Below are 26,036 nucleotides of genomic sequence, written 5' to 3'. Positions count from 1 at the left end.
ATATTGTCAACTGTAAGCTGCCTTTTTTTAAAGTCACTCATCTGTCACTATGTTTTAGTTGTTCCTTATAAACAGCATAGACTAAGATTTTACTTTTTTATATAACCTGAGGGATTATTTTATAACTTATATTTTTGTCTTGCTTCTGTCATTTTTTCTATTATTGACATATTTTATATTTCTGTTCTGGTTCTTCTGACAGCTGTTATTAAATGAGCAATGTATTCTTTATTTCTAATATATTCCAGTGTTGTGTGTGTACACATATATACTTACATATTTATATATATACAAACATAATATAAATATATTTATAGTGATGTTGCCCAAGCCAGCCAATATTTTTGTGCCCCATCATTAGAGTGCCTGTATAGTATTACATCATATAAATAATAATATCTAATGAATTATGTGCCGTAAGTCTATGCCATATAATTTATACAAATATAAAAATATAAAGTAATGTAAATATAAATCTATGATACAATATTTAGTTGACTTTTTCACATTTCACAAAACAATTTTATTTAAATTCTTTCACAAATCTTTATTATTATGATAATATATATATAACAATTTGTCATTTTAACCATTTTTTAAAAGATTTTTTAATTTATTTACTTGAGAGACTGAATGTGAGCATGAGCAGGGGGAGGAGCAGAGGGAGGAGCAGGCTCCCTGCTGAGCAGGACCCTGGGATCATGACCTGAGCTGAAAGCAGATGCTTAGTGAACAGAGCCACCCAGGCGCCCCAGAACTTTAACCATTTCAAGTGTATAATTCAGAGGCATTAATTATATAGACATTGTTGTGTAACCATCATCACTAAAATCCTTTTCATCTATTTCCAAAACCTTTTCATCTTCCCAAGTCTGTCACCACTAACCAGCAACCTTCCATTTCTTTCCTCCTCCCCACACACCGTAGCCTCTAATCTACTCTCTGTCCTATGAATTTACTTATTCTAAATATTTCATATAAGTACATAGGATCATATAGTATTTGTCCTCTTTTGTCTAGCGTGTTTCCAAAGTGCACCCATATGTCGAAAAGTCGTTCCTTTTTGGGTACACGAATATACCCCACTTTGTGTATCCATTCATCTGTTGCTGAATGCCTAGGTTGTTTCCAGCTTTTGCTATTATGAATAATGTTTACATTGGTGTGCACAGAGTCCCTGTTTTAATTTCTTTTGAGTATATATAGCTGGGAGTGGAATTGCTGGGTCATAGGGTAATTCTACGTTTAACAATTTTTTTTAAAGTCTAACGTTTTGAGGAAGTGCCAAACTTTTTCCCAGTTTCTGCACCATTGTACATCCACGCTGGCGATGCACAAAAATTCCAATTTCTCCATGTCCTCCCAACATTTGTTATCTTCTGGCTTTGTTTTTTAAAATTATAGTCAGCCTAGTAGGTATGAAGTGGTATTTCATTGTGGTTTTGATTTGGATTTCCCTCATGATTAATGATGTTGAGCATCTTTTTATGTGCTTATTGACCACTTATCTTCCTTAGAGAAATGTCTATTCAAATCCTATCATTTTCACTTAATTAAAAAAATTTTTTAAAATATTTTATCTATTCATTCATGAGAGACCCACAGAGAGAGAGGCAGAGACACTGGCAGAGAGAGAAGCAGGCTCCATGCAGGGAGCCTGATGTGGGACTCGATCCCGGGACCCCAGGATCATGCCCTGGCCAAGGGCAGGTGCCAAACCGCTGAGCCACCCAGGGAGCCCCCTCTGTCATTTTTAAATTGGGTTGTTTGTCTTCTTGTTGAGTTGTAGAAACACTTTACATATTCTGGATAGTAAACTCTAGTTAAATGTGACTTGCAAATATTTTCTCCAATCCTCTGGATTAGTGCACTTTTAATTTATTATTTTCTCTAAAGAAATTCCTAAACATATAGCTAAGTAAGAGGTATAGTTTATTATTTTTTAAAGATTTTATTTATTCATGAGAGATACACAGAGAGAGGCAGAGACCCAGGCAGAGGGAGAAGCAGACTCCCTGTGAGAAGCCTGATTCGGAACTCGATCCCAGGACCCTGGGATCCCAATCTGAGCCAAGGCCAGATGCTCAACCACTGAGCCCCCAGGTGCCCCAAGGTATAGTTTATTTTTTATACATTTATTGCCCAGACACCTGGGTGGCTTAGTCAGTTGGGTGTCAGACTCTTGATTTTGGCTCAGGTCAGGATCTTAGGATCATGAGATTGAACCCTGCGTCAGGTCCCACATTCAGCAGGAGTCTGCCTCTCTCTCTTTCTCTCTCTCTCTCTTTCTCTCTACCTCTCCCTCTGCCCCTCCCCCAAATCACACTCACTCTCTCACTCTCTTTAAAATAAATAAACAGGGACGCTCGGGTGGCTCAGCGGTTGAGCGTCCGCCTTCAGCTCAGGGCGTGATCCCATAGTCCTGGGATCGAGTCCTACGTCGAGTTCCCTGCATGGAGCCTGCTTCTCCCTATGTCTCTGCCTCTCTGTCTCTCATGAATAAATAAATAAAATATTAAAAAATAAAATAAAATAAATAAACGTCATTTGCCAAAATACCCAAACATTTATTGCCAAATTGCCTCCCAGAAAAGTTAGACCAATTTACAGTCCATCTTTCCACAAGAGATGGTGAATTTTCCCCAAGCTCTTCTCAATGCTGGTTAGGATCTTTTTAAAATTTGTTAAGGTATGGGCACCTGGCTAGCTCAGTGGTTGAGTGTCTGCCTTCGGCTCAGGATGTGACCCCGGGGTCCAGGATCGAGTCCCGCATCGGGCTTCCTGCAGGGAGCCTACTTCTCCCTCTGCCTGTGTCTCTGCCTCTCTCTGTGTCTCTCATGGATAAATAAATAAAATCTTAAAAAAATAAAATAAAATTTGTTAAGGTATTAGGTGAAAGGTGGTGATTTGTTTTTACCTGTAATTTAACGTACATTATTTGGATTAAACACTCTATATTTAGTAGAAGCTCTTCACATAGAGATATTGACTCTATAGTATATATTACAAATACATTTTCCCCATAACTTCCCTACTGGTCATCCCTGAATCTTAAAAGTATTTTACTTAAAGCTGGCTCTATTTCAGCTCTGCAAAATAGTTACCTCACAGACTGTCCAGAAATAGAAACAGGTTCCTAAATGCTTTGTATGCACAGTAACAAACTTAGCAGCTCAAATCAGCTCATAATTACACCCTGCAAGCTCGGTGTAGGGTTCAGAATACTTAATTCATGGATCAAATCCAGATTTGCCGTCAGCTGTGCAGGCAACAGCAGCTCCTATAGGGAAGTGGGTCTTGCCTTCGTATTCATGAGGCCCTTCTGGCTTCCCCAGGAAGCCAAATCCTAGTAATGAGGGGTTTTGAGGGACGGGAATCATTCGTCGTCACGCCGGGCAGTCTGCTGCCAGGTAGAGGAAGGCAGCAATCCGGGGTAGCTAACGTGCCTTCCTTGTTTGGCAGATCTCAGCTGGCGCTGAAGAGGGTTCCAGAAGACTGATTTAGCTGTGTAGTGGTCACCGGTCACCGTAAGCCGGCGGACAAGGAAATTGCACTCTTTTAAAATTTTTTTTTTAAAGATTTTACTTCTTTATTCACGAGAGACACAGACAGAGAGAGGCAGAGACCCAGGCAGAGGGAGAAGCAGGCTCCACGCAGGGAGCCCGACGTGGGACTCGATCCCGGGACCCCAGGGCCACGCCCTGGCTTAAGGCAGACGCTCAACTCGGTTGAGCTGAGCCGCCCAGGTGCCCCAGGAAATTGCACTCTTAAGAGTATTCATTAAAATCTACTCTCTCTTGGGGCGCCTGGGTGGCCGGGTCCGTTGTGTCTGCTTTTGGCTCAGGTCACCGTCCCGGAGGCCCAGGAGGCCCAGCAGCCCCGGAGCCGGGCTCCCTGCGCGGCGGGGTCTGCTTCTCCCTCCCCCTCTGCTCCCCCTACCCCCCCCCCCCATCTATCTGTATCTCGTCCTCCTCTGCCTGAGCTCAGCGTGAGATAACCGCTGCATTTAGAAGGAAACATCTCCAGCCTCTAGCCTGGCAGAGACTGAACGCGTGTGAAGGGAGAGAAGCGGGAAGGCCGCCTCCGAGGGGGATGGCATCCGGCGGGGCAGCTGAGAAGTGTCTGACCGCCCGGGGTCCAGCCCCTTCTTTCCTCAGGGCTCCCGGACCCACCTTGATGAAGGAGTACAGCGACTTTCCGTAAAGCCTCTTGAAGGTCTCCCGGATGTCCATCAGATCAATCTCCGCTCGAGACACCATAACCCTGATGAGGGTGTCATCATCTGTGCCCAAGCCCTAAGGAAGAAAACAAGACCCGGGCTGCTTCTCAGACGGTCCCTTCCTCGGCTCGCCACGGCCAACCTGTGCAGGGCTCTCCCGAAGGAGATGTGCCCCGCAGCACACTCAAAAGCCCGGGACCACTGCTCCCACCCGTGTGCGAGGGTCCACACTCACCGTTCCAGCGCTCTGCATTCTGACCACCGGAGACCACTCCCTGCCACAGGCCTCCTACCCGCCTGCTCAGCCTGCTGCCTCGCCTGCAACTTCGTCCCCCCGAACGTGCCTCCCCCCCAGCCTCACCATCCTTCCTACCTATCAAACCCTCCCAGGTAAAACTTCCTTGAAGGTCCTGCTCAAATATACCAACTTCTCCCTATAGTCTCTTCCGATCCTCACCCCCTCAACAAATACTGAAAAGAAACAAATACTCTCTTTCTGTGCTCCTATGTATTTGGGTCCTCAACGACTGTCTTACATTCCGTTTTGTTCGTATTTGCATTTTGCCCCTACCTGCCTTCCCCTTCCTACCTTTTGATCTCTCCTGCATCTCCCACGGTTCCCAGCAAAGGGGTCTGCAGAGAGGACAATGCACATTTAGGGGCCTGGGCCCTGAAGCCAGACCGCCAGTGCTTGCATCCCTGCTCCTTTACTTCCTCACTGAGGACCTTGGGCAACCTGCATACCTCCCTGTGTCTCAGTTTCCTCATCTGTAAAATGGGGGTTTACAACAGCACCTGCCCCATATGTAGACAGCATTAAAAATAGTGATCACATGTTATAACTACTCAATAAATATTACCTAATATTATTATTATTAGCAGGCACTGATTGAACTGAATACCTCGGGCCAATTTTGGTTAATTTGTGTGGGAAACAGAAGTAAACATGAAGTGGACACAAGACATGTTGGAGTCATTCAGATGCCAAGAATGAAGCCATTTACCTTCATAGATTTATAAAGCCTTTCAGCAAAGTACGCAGATTTGTTCCTCATGCACTTTACTGTTAAGAGATAAAAAAAAGAAATTTAAAAAATTACAGATAAAATCTATGAGAAAAAAGTGACAGTTGTTCTCTCTGTTTCTACAAGGTATGAAATTGTATCTCTTGAAGGCTTTGTTGGAAAAATTTTAGCCAAACAATGTTTTATGAATACAGGCCATGGAGAAGTAATTAATAAAGCAATTAATTGAAGAATTGATTAATAAAGGTAATTAAAGCAAAAGGCAGCATATAGTTTCAAAATGATTACTATCTGTACCATATAAAACCGTTATTAATTCTAACAATTCATAGACCCGTGAGAGACCGCTAATTTAGGATTATCCTTCCAGTATACTGAGATGCAAAAGCACAGAGGATACACAATACATAAAGCTACATAATACAATAACACATATAATAGTTCTTGTTTAAAATTCTGGATCTTGGGGTGCCTGGGTGGCTCAGCGGTTTGGCACCTGCCTTTGGCCCAGGGCGTGATCCTGGAGTCCCAGGATTGAGTCCCACATCGGGCTCCCTGCATGGAGCCTGCTTCTCCCTCTGCCTGTGTCTCTGCCTCTCTCTATCTCTCATTAATAAATAAATTTTTAAAAATAAAATAAAATTCTGGATCTTGGGGTGCGTGGGTGGCTCAGTTGGTTAAGTGGTTAAGCAGTTAAGCATCCGTTTTGGGCTCTCATAATCCTGCGGGTCAGTGGGGAGCCTGCTTCTCCCTTTCCCTCTGTCCCTTCCCCTGCTCATGCTTTCTCTCTCTCTCTCTCTCTCAAATAAATAAGACTTTAAAAAAATTCCAAATCCTATTATGAGTGATTTAAGCATTTTTTTTAATCCCTGAAAACAAATACTATATCCCCATGACAACAAGTGGTAAGGAGGAAAGTCTATAAACATTTATTTCTCTGCTCCCCACCCACGACCCACCAGCTTACCTATGGCCAGCAGAGCATCTTCAAAGCTACCGGATGTTTCAGATTTAATACTCTGCTCAATATCCTTCTGTGATATCCTTTTGTATTCATCAAACACTACAAACAGTAACAAAATGGAATTATAAATAATAACAAAAGGGAGGAAACTAAAATTTAGGGAGAGAATGGGCATCTTCCTAGAGCTCACTACTCTTCGGCGTACATCAGGAGCAAACTGACATCGGCAACGTCAGTGAGGAGCAGGAGGCGTGTGGCCAGAGGAACAGGTGCAAGGAGAGGACGAAGGGATATATGGAGAGTCTCGGAGGACAGCAGGCAAGCCCTTCCCCTTGTTTAGGACCCTGTTGCTCACAGGTAAAGTGGGGATAACGTCTAGAGAGATTTGCGTTCTTTTCTCGTTGTTCCCTTGACGGGGCAGAACACGTCTGAGTGTAACGCTGGCCTCAGCCGTCACCTGTATGTTCACCCTCCTTTCGGCTCATCCAAACCGGAGTCCTTCACCCCCTTCACTACCGAGTCACATTTGATAACAAAGGTTACATCTTCTAATAAAGAGACTGTAACATAGTTTTCTCTCACTTTTGGACAAGTGTTTTGGAATGTGATGAACCCTTTTGGAGATTCTTAGCCAGTCTGAAGTAGGGGTTCGGGGAGCAACATTTTCAATGAAGACTTTGGGAGACTCTGCCTTACAAATAAAATATGGGGGGAATCCCTGGGTGGCGCAGCGGTTTGGCGCCTGCCTTTGGCCCAGGGCGTGATCCTGGAGACTCGGGATCGAGTCCCACGTCGGGCTCCTGGTGCATGGAGCCTGCTTCTCCCTCTGCCTATGTCTCTGCCTCTCTCTCTCTCTGTGACTATCATAAATAAATAAAATTTTTTTTAAAAATATTAAAACAAAACAAAACAAATAAAATATGGGATTCCCCCTTCCCCTGAGATGCCCGGATCTGCCTTGACTTCTGTACTTCCTGGAAATGTTCGGCTCTCCCTTTCCAATTCAATGAGCCACCAGTATTTTCCCTTTCCCCTCTTGTCCCATTCTGTATGATTCCTTCTTCTTACTCAGATGGGAATCAGCGTCTATTGCTTAGAATCAAAAGATCTAATGGACACAGCTTCTAAACCTCAGTTTTCTCGGCTGTAAAATGGGTAATAATTTCTGCTCCAATGGGATGTCGCAGGAGCAATGCTTATCACGCGCTTAGCGCTGCACCTAGAAGATAATGAATAAAGCCTTAGTTACTTGAATCCTCCCTAGTAGCGTCGGTTGGTAAGTAAATCATGAAGTTTTCTTTATCCAAACAGTGCTTCTTCGACTGTCTTCCGGTGCAGGTATGTTATGACTTCCCAGTAACAGACCTGTGCCTAGAAGTGAAAACTGTTAAAAGTTGGTTGCAGCTTGCGGAGGACCTGCCGCTTCTGGAAAATAGCCACCAGGGGGAGGTGTACGTCATTAGTCCTCTGGCCAGGGAAGGCAAAGAAACAAGGAGCTGAGTCAGAAGTTGGTGCATCTGATGGTAGCTCATGACATTTATTAACAGGTGCAATCACCTATTTATAGTCACTGTGGAATATCCGAAATAAGTGCAACTTCCAAACGTGCCGTAATTTTCAGTTACTTTATGTTTTCAATTTACCGAACTCATTCTTCTCAAATTTCCCGTAGGTTTTGTAAACTGTGATTACAAGGCATGGTAGGTTTACAAATTTATGATGCAACATAAAGACCTAAAGAGCTTATATAAAAGATGAAATATCTTATTAAACCCTCATTGCTGTTTATAAGAAAGTAAACCTGACGACAAATGTTCTACAGTTTTTTCCCCCAAAGATGTTAAAAGCACATTATAAAGACTAGCATTATCAGAAGCAAATTAGAAACATTACACATAGGAAATAAAATTCGAAATTATCCACTATTTATCTTACGCAACAGACTCCCTAAAGAAATCATGTCTCTCAACTTTACAACTTGGATATTAAATAAGAACAAATGTCAACCAACAATTTTATTTTATTGCTCACTGACGTACTGAAGATTTTTTTCTTATGTAACTAAAATTAAACGGGGCTGCTTTAGAAAAAAGACTATGAAGGCTGGTTTCCTACAAACAGGAATGTCAAAGTCCTACGAATACACTGTATATCTGCTAAGTTTTCATAATGAATCTTTCAGAAATCGACCCTCATGCACATCGCTGCGCTCCTGCATTTCCAAGGTTAGGCATCTAAGACACTTCAGTACGATCCGTTTCTTGTACCAGGTAAAGGGGGCAAATTCTCAATTAATTATGGACAACACAGTTTTCATTGTCTTTCAGGTCATTGGAAGATGAGGCAAGGGCCTTACCATGTAACAGGTGATTTCGGTTCCGGGAGCAGAGAACAGTCAGAAATTTCACCTCATCTGTCCCCCATTTCTTCTCTCCAGCCTCATACAGGTCCTGACGCCAAACAAAGCACAAGTTTAAAACATCACAGAGAAGGTGCCAGGAAACATGCAAATATTTCCAGAACATCAAAGAGCCGAGCTGGCTTCGTTTTATTTGGTTGGTAATGGGTGTGGAAGAGCTGTTTGTGGTGAGTGGTGATGACTCAAGATTTTCCCTTAGGTATAAAACTGATGGGACCTTGGGGCGCCTGGGTGGCTCTGTTGGTCAAGCATCTGATTCTCGATTTCAGCTCAGGTCGTGATCCTGAGATCAAGCCCCGCCTCGGCTCCCCGCTGGGTGTGGGGCCTGCTTATGATTCTCTCTCCCTGTGCCCCCTCCCCATTCCCCCAAAAAAAGACTAATGGGAGAGGCAAGGCAAGCACCAGCAGCTCCCTATATGTGGACTACATGATTCTTTTTCTTTTTAAAAAAATATTTTATTTATTTATTCATCAGAGAGAGAGAGAGACAGAGAGAGAGAGAGGCAGAGACACAGGCAGAGGGAGAAGCAGGCTCCATGCAGGGAGCCCGACGTGGGACTCGATTCCGGGTCTCCAGGGTCATGCCCTGGGCCAAAGGCAGGCACCAAACCGCTGAGCCACCCGGGGAACCCTCTTTTTTGGGGGGATCCCTCTTTTTTTAAGATTTTATTTTTAAGTAATCTCTACACCCAATGTGGGGCTCGAACTCACAACCCTGAGATCGAGAGTTACATGCTCCACCGACTGAGCCAGGCAGGCGCCCCACACTGTTCTATCTTTCAGAGCTAAAAGGAATGCCCTAGACCCGGTGTTCTGTACAGTAGCCACCAACCAAATGTGGCTACTTACATTTTACTAACTAAAACGAAATTACATTTAAAATTCAACTCCTCAGTCACACGAGCTACATTTCAAGAGCTCAGTGGCCTCATGTGGCTGGTCCGACTGAAGAGTCGAATTTTAAATTTTATTTTATTTTAGTTAATTAAAATTAGCTAGTGGCTACCCATCCTAGACAACGCCAATGTGAACATTTTCAGCATCACGGAAAGTTCCATCGGACAACACTGCTCTAGAAAGATCTGTGATTTGCTCGAGGCTATCGAAGGTCTCACAGTAGGACCAGGACCCATCAGTAATTGCTTACATTCTCAACAGGTAGGACTATCAGAAATTCTGCTTGCTTTTACTATATTATTGATAAATCAAAGCTACTATTCATATCTCCTCACTGCTATTTATTTTTACTTAAAGATCTTACTTATTCATGTGACAGAGAGGGAGAGCACAAGCAGGGGAGCGGTAGGCAGAGGCAGAGGGAGAAGCAGGCCTCTGGCTGAGCAAGGGGCCTGATGTGGGGCTCGGTCCCAGGACCCCAAGATCATGACCTGAGCCAAAGGTAGAGCCACCCAGGTGCCCCACCTCACTGCTATTCATTCATTCATTCATTCATTCATTTCTTTAAAAGATTTTATTTATTCATTCATTCATTCATTCATCACACACACACACACACACAGGCAGAGACACAGGCAGAGGGAGAAGCAGGCTCCATGCAGGGAGCCTGATGTGGGACTCGATCCCAGGTCTCCAGGATCATGCCCCAGGCTGCGGGCAGCACTAAACCGCTGAGCCACCCAGGGCTGCCCCCTCACTGCTATTTTTTAAAAAAAGCAAAACAGAACATAATAGCGAGTGTTGGCGAAGATGCAGAGAAAATGGAACCCTGTGATCGTTGAGGAGGATGGAGAACGGTGCAGCTGCTACAGAAAGCAGTATTATAGCTGTTCCTGAAAAAATTAAGAATAAAATTACCGTAGGACCTAATAACATGACTTCTGAGTATACGGTCAAAAGAACTGAAAGCCGACCTTACGGGGGTGCTCCGAGCAGCAGTACTCACGGCAGCCGAAAGGCAGGAGCAGCCCAAGTGTCCCTGGCACACGAGGGGATGAGCACAGCGTGCAGGCGTGGCATGGTACCACGCAGCCCTGAGGACGAAGGGACTCTGACCGTGGCTACGACCAGGATGAACCTTGCGGGCGCTACGTGAAGCGAAATGAGCCCGTTGCACAAACACGGGTCCCGTGTGATTGACTTGGACGAGGCGCCCGGAGGTCAGACTCCTCGACTCAGGAAACCGAATCGTGTCAGTGGCTGTGGGGAGCGGGAGATGAGGAGTCGTCCAACGGGTTTAATGGGTGCGCAAGGCGAGAAGGTTCTGGAGACTGGCTTCACAAGACTCGGCAGAGTCAACACTCCTGAGCCGCGCGCTTGTTAAATTTGTCAAGACGCCCTCACTTGGCACGTTGGGCCACCCGCTGGGCTGACCTCCGTCTCCTCGTCCGGGTCTTGGGTCCTCACTGCTTTAGAGTCAATCCACCGAACCCTGGACCTCGAGAGCCCGGAGGGCCCGGGGCTCCCTGGGCAAACCTCATCACCCTCACGCCCAGAGCTGCACCCAAGATCCTCCCGTCGGCTCCTCTAGCTTCCCGCCAGCTCTTCTCGCGCCTCATCCGGCCCCACCGTCACCTGTTATTTTCCCACTGCACTTCCGTCGGTCTGTTTGTTCAGCTCTTGTTCCATCGGAATGTGTCTTCTCGCGCGTGTCGTGGGGTCCGAAGCTGAAATCTGCGTCCCCCTCCCCGCCTGGGCCACCTGCCTCCCTCCCGCTCCTGCTGGTCCCCCGGCCACACGGAGCTTGCGCTGAGGGTGTGCTGCTTTCCGTGCTCCTCTAGCCTTACGTGATGCGCAGTCTGTCCAGTGTGCTTTTCCCTGTAGAACAAGACAAGCGGATTCTTCTCGGAGCGAGGCCTCGCTCCTTATTTGGACGGACGTCAAGCAGGAGCGCGGGCGGTGAGCACATGGCGAGCACGTGGCGTGCGGCGGAGACCTAGGATTCCCCAAGGAGCCTCGGCCTCCGCATAAAGCTGCTGTGCCTGCTTCCAGCTTCGGGGGGGCGGGGACGCCCTTCCTGAGCGCTTGGCCCAGCGGTGCTGCCCACCTGGCATTTCAGTGGGCCTCCTCCTCCTCCACAGCTTCCAGTGTTCGTGCCGATGTTTCCTATTTCTGTATTTGTCTCCCAGAAGAAGGGAATCAAGATGCATCAGCTCGCAAAAGGTCTTGAGGCCGTTTTTAATGTAGTTTTAATATATCGCACATTTCTTCCTCAAGTAAAAATTCTGAGTGCTCCTTATGACGTCCTCCCGTGCGAGTTCCATCCCAAGGACAGATAAAATTGGACTAAAATGGGACTAGGGGGGTAACAGCCTCCGTACTTCCAGAGGTCCACCCTCCAGAAGGAACCACTACCTGACTCCACCTGCCCGGATCAGTCTTCTCATCTGAACTCACTTACTTTCCTCCGTCAAAATCCAGCTTCGGTAACGCAGTGTTTGCAGACGCCGCCCCGGTGCTGCTGATACAAGTCACAGAGCAAAGGCTGCCAAGGTTTTCCTACGGCCTTATCCTACAAGAGCTGAAATCTCAGCTGCAGTTGTTCTCAAGTTCCTCACCTCCTGGTGAGACTCGAAAGGATCCAGAAAAACTGACTGTGAACTCTACTCCCTCTATCCGACTCCCCCAGCCCAAACTTACTTGGAAGCCCCTTTGTACCTCATCACACCTCCACGGGGAACTGTGCCCCTTGAAGAGCCCCCAAAACACCTGTTCATTGAGTTGCATGGCTGCAAAGAGCCCAATTCCACCAGCTATGTGGTCTTGGACGAGGTATTTAAACCTTTGCATCGGTGTCTTAATCTCTAAGCATACGAAGGAACACTACCTGCTTCACAGATGTGTGGCGAGGAAAAAGTGTAAGGTGGTCCATGGGACGCCCGGCGCCCAGGAGACCCCCCAGGAACTGAAGGCGGGTACGGTGTCTCAGGAATGAAGTGCCCGCTGACTCTTCACTGAAGGGGAGATTCCCCTGGGCCACGGAGGCGCCTTCCCACATCCACAGATGCTGTCCTTGAGGTAGCTGAGCCTCACAGCAGCATCCAGGGGCTCCGACGTTTTCAACACCTCCTCCCTCCTCAAAGCTTCCGGATTAAAGGCAATTTCCTGTTTTTCCAGTATGGGATGGTCCTCCTTGTACCCTCAGGACTCCTGTGGCACGTTTACCCCCTCCCTTCTGGAGAAAGCAACAGGTTCTCTCCTGCAGAACCCAGAGTGGTTCATGCCTCACGTACCGAATGGGACCAATCCTCCCCTGTGGCTGTACGTTGGTTAAGAGTACAGGGTCTAGATCCCAACCGCCTCGGGCCCCATCCTACTCAGCCATGCATTCCCCGTGAAGCCTGAGCGAGGGACTGAGCGTCTGCAAGCCCCAACTTCCTTGTCCATGAGCTGGGGAGAGCAGCGCTCGGTTCATAGGGTTACTGCAAGGATTCAATGACATATCTCGTGTCAACAGCTCACGGCAGTGTTTGGCACCTGGTAAGGACTCATTTCTTTTTCTTTTTTATTTTTTTAAAGATTTGTTTATTTATTTATTACTCATGATAGACACGGAGAGAGAGAGAGAGAGGCAGAGACACAGGCAGAGGGAGAAGTAGGCTCCATGCAGGGACCCCAATGTGGGACTTGATCCCGGGACTCCAGGATCGTGCCCTGGGCCAAAGGCAGGCACCAAACTGCTGAGCCACCCAGGGATCGCCCCCATTTCTTTTTAATCAGCTATTATCATTAGTGTTATCTGGCCACTAATTCAGTAAAGGAATCAGGGGTTGGCGCCAGGGCAGGCATCGGTGGTGGGCCGGGCACCAGGCAAACAACTGCCTCTTGGACTTTGAAATTAATTTTACCCGATAGGGTACATACTGCGCAGGCTGTTTTACACAGGTTCTATCAAACGTAAAAATGCAAGGTAAATGCGGCAAAGGCAGGTCCCTTCACCTCCAAGTGATTCAGAAGATGCTCCATGGCTCTCTGGGGGGGCCAGACCATGGTCCCAATGTCAAGAACCCAGGGATGCTTATATAATGATCTCCTGTGTCACCCGGAGCCCCGGGTATTTCTGCAAGAAATTTCTGCTGGGAAGCCCTGGTGGCTCAGTGGTTTAGCGCCGTCTTCAGCCCAGGGTGTGATCCTGGAGACCCGGGATTGAGTCCCACGTCGGGCTCCCTGCATGGGGCCTGCTTCTCCCTCTGCCTGTGTCTCTGCCTCTCTCTCTCTCTCTCTCTCTCTCTCTGTCTCTCATGAATAAATAAATAAATAAAATCTTAAAAAAATAATTTCTGCTATTGAAGGTCATCTGCGGGAATCTTTTTTTTTTTCCATAGGACATACCCCAGCCTGGCTGACACACACTGAAATACGAAAGGCGGGGGGTGTCCACCCACTAAAGCCTTATTGGCAACAGAAAAGAGAGAAGCTGCAGTTCTACTGACCTGAGCATCCTGTCTCATGAGAGCATCGTCCAGAAAATTTCCTTCATCCCTGCCACCCTGGGAAAAACAAGGCAAAGGGATGAGAGAGTGTCCATGAAGGCAGGGGCGGGGGGCACTGTGCAGACCGAATGCCAAGGGGGGGTCACACCTCCAGCCTCGGGGGGGGGGGCGATGCCCTTCGAATGTGCCTGCGTTACTCCCGCGGCTCTAACCGGAGCCAGTGGCTCCAGCGGACGGGGAAGGAGCGCGACCGCGGCCTGCTGACTGCTGTCACCCACCCCCTCCCTCGGACGAAGGCCTTCCCAGCTGGCAAACCCGCACTGATGGACCCTGCCAAATAGGGGCTGGGAACAGGAGAGACCCAGGCCCGGGCCGTGGAGGGATGCTAGGCCTCCCCTCCGCTCTGCCGGCTGAGGTTTATTGCCACGTGGCCTCCGGCCCCTGGGCTCCAGGCCAGCCCCGCCGGATGCTAAGTCTGGGAGGCAAAGAGCAAAGTGGGCAAAACAGGAGAAGCGGGCGGGCGCTGAGAGGAGTGGGGGGGCTGCGGGGGGCTGGAGGGCGCCCTGGGTCCTCCTCTGTTGGAAGAGCAGCAGCACTAGAACAGGCACGTCAGGAGATGGGCTGCTCTGGGGGGCGGAGAGGGCACGTCCGGGCCGGAGGCGCCACCTGGGGAAGCACCTCGAGGGGCAGCGAGAGCGCCCACGCCCCAGGAAGGAGGAGGGGAGGAGCCCCATCTGCTGCCTCCGGCGCCCCTGCCCTGGGTCACCTGGAATCCCGAGGTCACCTCCAGGCCAAGCCACCTGCACGGCGCGGTCCCAGGACGCCCGGAAATGCCGCTCGCTGCGGGGCTCCCAGAGCCTCGGTGGTCCCCGCCCGCCCCCCGCGTCCCAGGGCGTCCTGCCCCCTGCTCCTGGCAGCACCCGGTCCCCCTGCCGGGCGCCCACCGGCTCCCCTGCCCCGAGGCCCACACCCCCAGGCCCCCGCGCCGGGGGCACCTCGCTCGAGACGCCCTGCTCAGTGTCCGCCACCGTGTCTCGGCCCGAGCCTGTCCCCGGCCCCCGGCAGTGTCCCCGCCTTGATGACAGGAGCCCGGTGCCTGCCCCCCCTGGGGAGCGTGGGAAGCCCTGGGCAGGGGCCCCGGCACCTGTCACGTCCCTAAGGAGCCGGGGCCTGGGAAGGAGCGAGGCGGCCCCGGCCGGGAAGGCCGTCAGGAGGGAGGGGGAGAGGGCCCCGCGGGAGGACTCACGGCCGACAGCGACACCAGCACCCTCTGGAACATGAAGGACGTGTCGGAGCGAATGTCGTCCTCGAGGCTCCGGCCGTACTCTGGGGACAGAGCGAGGGCGCCCGTCAGCCCCCCGAGGCCGCCAGCCCCACACCCCAACCTTCCCGCGGCCCAGGCCCAGCTGGTGGCACAGGGCGGCGGGGTGGGGGCGCCGACGGGCCGAGGACAGGCAAGCGGAGCAGTGGGTGCCCCGGGGTCGGGCCCTGGGAGGGGGCTGTCAGGGCCAAGGGCCGGGGTCCTCCCCAGAGAAGCCCCAAGCCTCACGCCCCCGGGGGCAGAGAACCTTGAGCCAAGGGCCCGGGCTTAGGGCCTCCTGCTCTGAACACTGACCCAACCCCCACTATTTTGTTCTCTTCCGACCCGAGCAGTACACACTTGCTATGGAAAACTAAGGGAAAAACAAATAAATAACACGAAGGAGGGAAAAACCCCACAGAACTCCTCCGTAACCCATTTCATGGAATCTGATAACATCCTTCCGTGGACGTCCCGATGCCGACACACACTCCAGCGTGCGGATGCGCCGCGTTTGTCTGGCCAACCTGCCACTGCTGGATGTTTGTAGCGACGTCAACGATACCAAATAAGCTTCATAGGATCTAAACCTTTGTGCATTTTTTTTTTAAATCGCATTCTTAGGGCAAAAAGGCGTATTTTAAAGGCTCTTCCTAGGTGGGCTTCATCCTCTGGAGATTTTTGAGAGGGGAGCAAATGTCCATCTTTCTGAGATGCCTGGAGGGGATACAGGCCAGTCTGGAGGTAGGAGGTGGGCCCAGAAGCCCCTCCGGGCCAGCCCCTGGGACGGTAAGGCTCGCTGGTGCCCCCCCTTTTCAACACACTGTTTGATCGTAAGGAACAACCCTCCAACCTCCAGAATAATAGTAATGCTACACCGGGGGGCTCTGGGGCAGTGGCATCTTCACCAGAAAGGTCCTGAGAAGCCACGGGAACCCGTCTAGGGAAGTGACCTGGGGATCCCCCGTGGTCAGGGTCTCCATGAGGACGGCTGAATCGGTGGGCACTACCCCCCGCTAGTACTTCTCAAATCGCAAGGAAAGCCCAACGGGGCCACTGAGGGCTACATACGGAGCTGGTAGGTCTGGTTTATGCGCCGGAGCTCCTCGGGCGTCCGCGAGGCCAGGATCTCGATGAGGCAGCCCTCGTCCGTGCCAGCTCCCTGGACGCGAGGCGGGGAGAGAGGGCTTAGGAGCCCGTCTACTGCTGAGCGCGGACCTGGAGGCCTCCGGCCCGGAGCCCACGGGGCGTAAAGACAACCCACGGGGTTCTAGCAGTAGGATTCGCCCATCTTAATTGTCCCCCCCAAACTGCAGGGTGCTTCACCACGACGCTGTCTAGTGATCGCAACCCCGCTGGGCTGTTTCTACCGGACGGTTGCTGCGCCAGGCTGTGCCCCGCGTCTGCCCGCGACGGGGGCCGGGGCGACTCTCCTTGACCTCCCCCAGGTTTGAACCTCCTGGCAAAGACCAGCACCTCTTCGCTTTCCCGGACAGAGCCTGGCACGAGGCTGCTCGCTGACAGGGATCAAGGACGGGCAGGCGCTGGCCGAGAACCCCCTCCGGCAGCTGGGAGCCCCCGCCCTGGCAGCCACGAGGCTTCACCTCGCCAAGGCCGCGACCCCGCCGGGAGCCTGTGGGGCTGGACCCGGGGAGGAGCAGGGCCCGGGCGCTGCAGGCAGGCGGGCGCGTACCTTCATGGCCCTGCGCAGCTCCTGCACGTCGTACAGCACGGTGGGCGTCATCATCCCCACGATCACCCGCTCGAAGTTGCCGCTCAGCTCCGACTTCAGGTCGTCCATCAGGTCCTGCGGAGTGAGCCAGGGGCCCGTTCACCTGCCAGGCTCACGGCAACCAGTGGCCCTGGGGGGGGGGGCCGGGGACCGGCCGCGAGGCCTGCACGGTCCCAGCTCCCCTGCTGGTGACTCTGAGTCGCCCCTGCCCCCTCCCGTGGTCCCTCTCCCGCAGCCGCAGCCGCACCGCGGAGGTCTGCAAAGGCTCCCTGCGGCATCCACGTGCCTACCCTTATGCCAAGAGGCCTCTATGAGGCCCTTTGCCCACTACGGCTCTGCGACACCAGCCTTTCTTCCTGTGCTTCGGCCAAAACCGTGTGTCACCGCAAACAACGCAGAGGCAGATTTGAGGAGCCGAGTATCCCCGTAAGCAGGCATTGAAGAGCTTTGCAAAGGGCCCCGGGGGGCTCAGTCAGTCCAGCATCTGCCTTCGGCCCAGGGCGTGACCCCGGGGTCTTGGGATCGAGTCCCACATCCAGCTCCCCGCAGGGAGCCTGCTTCTCCCTCTGCCTGGGTCTCTGCCTCTTTCCCTCTCTCTGTGTCTCTTGTGGATAAATAAATAGAATCTTTTAAAAATATTGATCAACTAAAGTAAGAAGCTGAGATACTGTTCGAGTCAGATCTCCGATTCTCACAAACCTGACTGCACAGCCCCGTGTTTCATCTCTTGTGCAGATTCCTAGGCCAAATCCACAGGCACCGAACAGGTGAACAAACTACTTAGTGCTCAATCCGCTAACGTTGGGCATCTTGCCAAACGGCCGTCAGATTAGCTTAGTTCTGAGGCTGAATATTCCCGTTCATCTATCCCATGCGTGTTCACGCCGGTTTGTGCTCATTAAGTGTCTGCGGGACGGAGGGAAGTTTCAAATGCCCAAACGACAGTCTGAGCTGCGAAGAATCCCTTTCCCTGCCGTCCCGGCCACAGTTGGCCCGCAGACGCGCCGGTGAGCGGCCCCGCCACCCTGTCCCCGCCGCCGCTTAGCCTCTAAAAAAGGCTTCCTGCCAATCACACAGGTGGGTCCGCAGTGACGAGGAAAGGTTGGGTGGAATGGTCCTGCTAAGCGAGCTGCCGAAAGCGGAGTTTGAAAGAGGCTCCCTTTCCGAACACGTAAGCGGACAGATCGACCGCGTGTTCACAAACACCCAGGCCCGCTCGGGAACTTGAGGGGGTGCCCCTCGGCTGAGGATCATCAAAGGAATGAATATACGCTACAGGCGGGCGTGTGGGAAGGGTCAGCAGGGACTCAGTCCCAGGACAGCCTTTTTAAAACAAACAAGGTCTAAGCACCGCTTCATCGTCCGCGGTGGCCTAAGCCCGACCAGGATCAGGGGAGGTGCTCCCAAGGGTAGCGGCGGAGTCCACTGAGCGACCGAGTCCCCGCGAGGGGCCGAGTGGGAAGACACCAAGAGCCCCCAGAAGTCACTCCTGCCCAAGGGCAGCGGACAGAACCTGCTGACACCGTTTTAGGTTTTTTCCCCCAAGAACATCTTTAAACAAGGCAAGGATCCGCTCTGGCGAACACAGGGCCACTGCAGGAATCGAGACGGGGAGGGGCCCGGCCTCCCTGCCCCGGGAGGTCCTGGGGGGCCGCAGGGGCCGCCTACCCTGCCGATGGTGCTCTTGTAGGCCGTCCTGATCTCCTGGCGCTGGGCCGTGTTGCGGTGGGCCAGGACGCCGATGATGGCATCTTCGTCGGTGCCTGGCGGGGAGCGGGGACAGCGGGTGAGGTGATCTGGGGAGGAGTGAGCAAACGGGTTCCCCCAGGGACACCAGCGCTACCCAAACACACACTTTTTAAGAAAAGAGGTTCTGGTTCGGTAGGTTCGTCTATTTTTTCAGGAACCAGACAACGCGATTTGAGTCTCGGCCTCTCCTTTCAATCACCTGTTCGCCACTGAACAGAGAAGCTACCTCGTGTGAGCGCTGGCGTCCTCCTGCACCGCGACCTGCGGGCCCGCGGCCTCCCCGGATTCCCTCGGGGCGCCCGCACTCGCTGAACGGGCGCCAACTGCTGACCGGGTCGGGCCCTCGGTCCCCCCTGCAGTTCTTGGCATGTCTTCTGGTTCTCCTCTATCTTGTGTTCTTGCTTTTTCTCTCATATTTTAAAAAAGGATTTTATTTATGTATTTGAGAGAGAGAGAGAGCGTGCAAGAGTGGGCCGAGCGAGAGGGAGACGCAGACTCCCGGCTGAGTGCAGAGATCCAAAGTAGGATTTGATCCCTGGACCCCAAGATCACAACCTGAGCTGAAGTCAGATGCTTAACCAACTGAGCCCCCCAGGTGCCCCCTCTCCTCATTTCTAAGTTTGTTAAAATTTCCTCTGAGTCTTGAAACAATTTGGACTCTTGATTCACTCAGCCTCTTGCAGGGGGTTTCCCCTCCTTAATTTCACTTTAATTACCAAACAGCACCGTGCTGGTTTCAGGCGTACGACATAGGGATCCAACAATTCTGTACGTCACGGAGCGCTCATCACTAGTGTACTCGCACCCCCTTCACCCAGTGCTTGCAGGGTTTTAGTGGGCTGCTCACTGCCTGCCCTGAGCTTTCTTTTTTTTTTTTTTTAAGATTTTATTTTATTTACTCATGAGAGATACAGAGCGAGCGAGCGAGAGGCAGAGGGAGAAGCAGGCTCCATGCAGGGAGCCCGACATGGGACTTGATCCCGAGTCTCCAGGATCAGGCCCTGGGCTGCAGGCGGCACCAAACCGCTGTGCCACCAGGGCTGCCCCTGCCCTGAGCTTTCAGATCCGCAGGTGTGGCTTTTCATTTCCAGGCTATCTTTCCCGACCTCGGTGGTTCCCTTTTTAGAACTGCTAAAAAAAATTCCCACTGTTCAATATCCTACCAAAACTTCGTGAGAATTACAAATTATAAACCTTCTCAATTTTGTTTGCAGGCTTCTTGCAGCAACTTTTACCAGGACGGCTTTATTCTGATTTTTTCAAAATCGGTCCCTTGTCTTACTAACAGCTGGACGTCCATGTATGTTTGGTGAGTTTTCCGCTTCCTCACTGTTTAACCTGTATGGGGAATTGTGTGGGACTACGGCAAAGATTCTGCTGGGAGATTTCAGGGAGAAATGAAAAAAATATAGATTTACCATAGGTATTCTTCGCAAGATTAGAGATCCAGAAAAGTGTGAGCTGTAGGGAGGAAGCTATAGCACTGTGTTTACGTACCTTAGGGCCCTACTCTCTGTTGTATTAGGAAAAAAATGGGGGTACGCCTGGGAGGCTCAGTGGCTCAGCATCTGCCTTCAGCTCAGGGCGTGACCCCAGGATCCCCCGTGACCAGGGGTCCCGGGATCGAGTCCCGCATCGGGCTCCCTGCATGGAGCCTGCTTCTCCCTCTGCCTGTGTCTCTGCCTCTCTCTCTCTCTCTCTCTCATTCTCTGCGCCTCTTATGAATAAATAAAATCTTTAAACAAAACAAAACAAAACAAAACAGGTCTCTACATACAAACTTCCTGTTCTCCTTCAGAACTCTGAGTGGGGGGAGGTCCGTCTCTTGCTCACCCCTATTTCTATAAAAGGCACCATCCTTTCAGTTAGTCAAATCTGAATCCTCAACATAGCTTTGATTTTTATTTATTTTTTTTACCCTCCCTCATCCTCTACATTCAAATTTCCTGCCAAGGCATACAAAAATCTAACTATAAAATCTTTTTTGCGTGCTTCTCCTCTTTGATTCCTACCACTACTACTCAGATTCAGGACTTTAGGGGCTTAGACAAATGTAAAGTCTGGTCATTGGTATTCTTATCTCCTAATTGGTCTTTCCAAACTCTTGCTAGATTAATTTTCCTAAATAGTAAAACTCCCGAGTGTCCCCCGCCCTCAGGCTCAGGAATGCCCCCCCCCCATCCGCGGGCTTTCTACAGGAGCAGCAGTCTGGCATTGGAGACTTTCCGCGAGACCCCGTGTGCTGTTGTAAATACGCACAGGAAAGGAACTCAGGCAGCCAGATTTCACAGACCTCGCTCTTGAATGATGGCACTTGCTCCAATGTACTGCACTCCCTCCTCCCGACCTCCCTCACTCTCGGTCTATTGGTTTGTACGCCCCTCTGGCCACTGCCTAGGATGTCGATTGTGGCTCTGGTTTCCTGGCATCTCCCCACGTCTGTGATTCTCCAGGGGGCCTTGTCAGCGGCAACCTCAGGACCGCCCTCTGGACCGGCCGACAACTGTTTTCCAACAACCTCCTGGGGCAAGCCACATTTCCATGTATTTTCTGTGACTCCCCTAGGCCTCCACCGACCCGGAAAATGGGACAATACTCGCACTCATCCCATGCCTTTGCTCATGCGACTCCATTCAGCTGAAACACATTCTCTCTTATCTCTGTTGCCACAACCTATCTCGCAAGGCTCATCTCAAATTCTACAGTCTCTGAGAAGTTTTGCCTGATGTCCCCAAATTAAATATGATCTCCTCTCTGAACCTAATGGTACCTTATTTGTGCCCCTCCTATCACCATCATATTATGGCAGCTATTGTCACATTATTACAGTCATCTCCGCTCACGCCATGCCCATCCAGCACCCATGGCCTCCGTGAAGTAGGGGTTGTAATCCTTGTCTCCTCCAACTATCTACCTCCCACTGACGGGTCTCCACACAGCAGACACTGACAAGCATTGGCTGTCAAACGTCTCCTGACTTTTATTTTGAGAATTCTGAATGCCGTGTGGTCCACACCCTGGATTACGGTGTTCTTGCTGTATACCAAAGAAGCAGGAGAACGGGGAAAAAGAGTGGGCCAAGCACATTTTCCATCTTATTCATGAAAGAGGGAAAAATGAGGAGAAGGCTGTCTAGATTCAGAACAATGTTCCGTTCAGAGCGGGGCAGCAGGAGAGCATAGGGACTTAAACTCCAGCTCTGGAGTCAGACTGCCTCGGTCTGGCTGCCTGGAATTACCTGACTCCAACGTCTACTGGCTCTGGGATGTTGGGCAAGTTCGCCACCTGCCTAAATCTCAGCTTCTCAGCAGTACAACAAGCTTTTGCCTGTTACTGTGCTTGTCATATCTGCTGCTAATAACACTGGGGCTAAGTAAAATGAGCTCTCAGAGGGGAGAAAAATTGGGAAATAAGGCTTCAGGATCAAATGTTTTAAGCCACATCTCAAGGAAATTATAAATAGCAGCTAAGAACCAAGGGCACTTCTCTGGGTGAACGTCTACACAGGCAAGAGAATAATCCGGGGCAGCCTGCAGTGTGCCCGCATGCCTACAGGAGGCCCTGCCTGCCAAGTGTGACTCCTGGCTCAGTTCCACTTACTATGTGACTTCACTTCTCTGGGTCTCAGCTTCACATTCCATGAAATGTGCTGAAAATAACAAAAGCAGTCGCTGCTTTCACTGCATTACTGGGCTGTCGTGTTACGCACCCATAGAAATAATATTTGTGAAAGTGCTTTGTAAACCCTGTGGCACTATACATACACCCACTGCACCAGCTGGAAAACAGGTACATTGCTCGAGTTTTATATGTAGATTCGTAATGTCCTCATGCAAAACAGAGTTTTAAACGAAAAACAGATTTAAATGAGGAAATCCAGAATGAGTGCATTAAATGTTATTTCTGTAAAAAAAAAGTGATTAATATCCTCTCATCTAATTTGTCTCAAAAGCCAGTTTGTTCCCACTGTATTTTCTTAGAGACCTACTCATTTTTTGCCAGTGGACACAACACCCTCTGTGTGACTCTGTGACACACAACACATCAGGGAGCATTCACCTCCGCTGGGACACTCACCAAGCCCCTTCATGGCCTTCCTCAGGGTCTGTGCATCCTCGGTGGCATTGAATCCTGACGCGGGTTTGACGGTGCCTCCCTTGGCTGCCTGAGCACACAGAGGAAGATGTAAGTGAGCGGCGTCATCATGCCCCTCAGCACAAGCTGCTGCTGGGGCTACAGCAGACTATTCTAGATACCACAGTGAGCATGAGAGATGAGGTTCTTGCTCCCATGGAGCTGAGGCTCTAGTGCAGGAGGAGGGAGACAATCAACAAGCCAACAAATGAATCCATAAATGGTGTCCAACGGTGGGAAGTGCTAGGGCGCCAATTGAGAGGTCCTGCAGGGGCTGCTCTGAGCAGCAACATGTAGGCTGAGACCTGAATGACATGAAGCAGGTGGCCACGCAAAGATAGGGGGTTGCAGGGTGGGGTGGTGGTGGTGGCGGGGTTACAGGCAGAGGAAACGGGGGTTACAGGCAAAGGCCCTGAGGCTGGGCCTAGCTTGTATGCGAGAAGCAGGACGGAGGCCAGTGTGGCCCCAGTTGGAGGTGGGCAAGGAGGACAGTAGTAAGATAAGTTCCACTATCACCTGTGCAGTCATCTCATCTGCACCCCCTGTCCCAAGAAAGGAACAAATCAAACCTGAATCCAATCAAGCCCCTAGAGCCAAATACCAATTTACAGAAAATAGAAGGGAGAGGAAAATGTCAACCCACAGTACAGGGTTGTAATCCGCAAAATCCAGGGTTTACAGGGTTAAAGAGGATAAGATTCCAGAATTTGCTTCAAAATAACACAGGTGGGGGGAAGTTGGAGATAAAGAAGAAACAGGTCTGACCATAGGTTAATAATTATCGGTAGGCACACCGGGGTTCTTTTTGATACTCAGTATACTTTCTTAGGTATTTACACTTTTCCATAGAATTTTCAAAAGTGAAAAAGGATGAAAGAGAATCAGAGGGGTGGGCTGAGGCCAGAGCAAGACAGCCCTCACTGGGGTAAGGGGTTTCTAGTCTGTCCTAAGAGCATTGGGAAGCCACCAGGATGTCAATGGAATTCAGACCAAGCTGCAGACCTTCCTGTTCACAGCCGGTGCTATGTGCTTTTAGGATGCTAGGAGCTCACAAGCTGAGAAGGCAGAGACAGCCGAGGCTGCATTTAGGGCACAGGTCACAGAGTAGGTGACTGTTTCTCGTGACTTTTCTGATAATGGTCTTTTTTGGTGAATGGTGGTAGGATGTTCTGGTGATGGGAGGAAACAGAGCGAGAGGATACGCGCTCCTGCAAGGGGGAAGGGTTTTAACATCCTAGGTGAGCCTTGGGTGAAATGAACCCATAGCCTTGTGCTCAGGATCTAGTAAAATCTAATATTCATGGAGAGAGTTTTGTCACTGTTACATCACTCTTGGGGTCACAATCACTGTGAAGGTAATTCTAACATTGGGGGAAATTTCATCTGTGGGTCTTTGTGAAGCAGACACAGCGGGCTCCAGGGAGAGGTAGCAAAGCTTCGCGGGGGAACACAGACGTTGGAGTGCCACAGACCCAGCCTTGAATCCTGGCTTCAACCCTTCCTAGCTGGGTTGTCTGTAGGGGGGTCTCCTTTTTCCCACTTGTACTTTGAAAATAATGATATCAACTCACAGAGTTGCTGTAATAATGGAGCAGAATAAGATGGCAAAGTGTTTAGCACAGAATCCAGCAAATATTAAACACTGAAACAGACATTCAAACTCAGTGGCTATCACCATCGTCATCAAGTATGATTCCAACATCTCCACAATAAACAGGAGAGTGAAATTCTTTTGTCTATTTCTGATAATGTCTCTTTAAAAAAAGGGGGGGTATTTTTTCAAGATTTTATTTATTTATTCATGAGGGACACAGTGAGAGAGGCAGAGACACAGGCAGAGGGAGAAGCAGGCTCCACGCAGGGAGCCTGATGTGGGACTCGATCCCGGGACTCCAGGATCACAGCCTGGGCCAAAGGCAGAGGCTCAACCGCTGAGCCCCCCAGGCGTCCCACTGATGATGCCTCTTAATGTAAGCCTATGGGGTAACGACAAAGCAAAATCCAGAAGACAGAGTTTGTACAGGTGGAAAAAACAATGTAGAATAGATCTAAGGCTCTCTGGTGGTTTAATTTCATCCAACGATATGATGCGGACCATCTAAAGGGACAGAGGATTTTTATGTCCTTAGGGAAGTTCTCTAGTGAGATGGACCTTGCTCACTGGGGCCTGCATCAAGCCCATCCAAAGGCCTCGGGTACCAGACAGCGTGGGCCTGGTTTGCCGAAAGCCCAGGCTTTCACCTCCTGGATGCGGTCAGCATCTAGTACTTGGAGACCACCCTCTATACACCTGACAGAAGGAGGTAGAAATCATTGGGTACTGTTAGAGGTCAAGTGTAACCCCCAAAAAGACACGTTGAAGTCCTAACCCCCAGCACCTGAGAATATATCCTCATTGGGAAAGAGGGTCACGGCAGATGTAATTAATTACATTAAGATGAGATCATTCTGGAGAAGGGGATCCCCCAATCCAATATGGTTGGTGGCCTGCTAAGAAGACAGCACATGAAGACACAGACACACAGGAAGAACAGGACACGACCCTGAAGGCAGGGATTGGGGTTAAGAAGCCGCAAGCCAAAGAATGCCTAAGACTGCCAGCAAACCACCAGAAGCTAGAAAAAGGCAGGGAAGTGTCACCCACAGGTTTCAGAGGGTCCTGGCCCCGCCGACATCTTGATTTGGGATTTCTGGCCTCCCGAACTATTAGACAAATTCCTATTATTTTAAGCCACCCAGTTTGTGAGACTTTGTTACGGCAGCCCTAGGAAGTTAATACAGGTACCTTAATTCTTTTCTTCCACTGTGCATCAACAGCAAATGGGTGACGTGCTGTCAAAACTCCAACCTGGCCTACCTCAGCCACCGGTTCCACTAGGAGACAGCTTTCCGGGGGAAATGTTTCACGGCATTCTTTTGAGCTCTATTGCAAAATTTTGGATGGTTCCCAAACACTGCATCGACCCTTAACACAACCTGCATTGCTGAGGGATGCCATTGTGGGGTTAAAATTAATATCTAACAAGAAATGTCGATGGAGGCATTTGCAAAGATGCTTCAGCTTATCAATGAACATTCTCAGTGGCTCTTTCTTCCAGGAAAAA

At 50.3% G+C, this 26,036-nt stretch overlaps 1 protein-coding gene across 2 annotated transcripts in view; it reads right to left on the bottom strand.

Moving 5' to 3' along the window:
• The window catches only part of ANXA4 (annexin A4), a 47,008-nt gene that overhangs the window by 2,944 nt on the left and 18,028 nt on the right, over positions 1–26,036 (bottom strand). For both annotated transcript variants that reach the window (XM_072746165.1, XM_072746166.1), the window contains exons 3-12: positions 22,876–22,963; positions 18,718–18,812; positions 17,011–17,124; positions 16,389–16,479; positions 15,264–15,343; positions 14,018–14,074; positions 8,565–8,658; positions 6,212–6,307; positions 5,224–5,282; positions 4,173–4,295 (exon numbers count right to left, since the gene is read on the bottom strand). In XM_072746165.1, coding sequence (XP_072602266.1) covers positions 4,173–4,295; positions 5,224–5,282; positions 6,212–6,307; positions 8,565–8,658; positions 14,018–14,074; positions 15,264–15,343; positions 16,389–16,479; positions 17,011–17,124; positions 18,718–18,812; positions 22,876–22,963 — 897 coding nt within the window. The remainder of the gene's footprint in view (positions 1–4,172; positions 4,296–5,223; positions 5,283–6,211; positions 6,308–8,564; positions 8,659–14,017; positions 14,075–15,263; positions 15,344–16,388; positions 16,480–17,010; positions 17,125–18,717; positions 18,813–22,875; positions 22,964–26,036) is intronic.

The sequence above is a fragment of the Vulpes vulpes genome, unplaced genomic scaffold (assembly GCF_048418805.1).
Source record: "Vulpes vulpes isolate BD-2025 unplaced genomic scaffold, VulVul3 u000000657, whole genome shotgun sequence".
Lineage (NCBI taxonomy): Eukaryota > Metazoa > Chordata > Mammalia > Carnivora > Canidae > Vulpes > Vulpes vulpes.
Note: the sequence above shows the minus strand (reverse complement) of the source record. Positions and strands in the feature narration are given on the sequence as shown.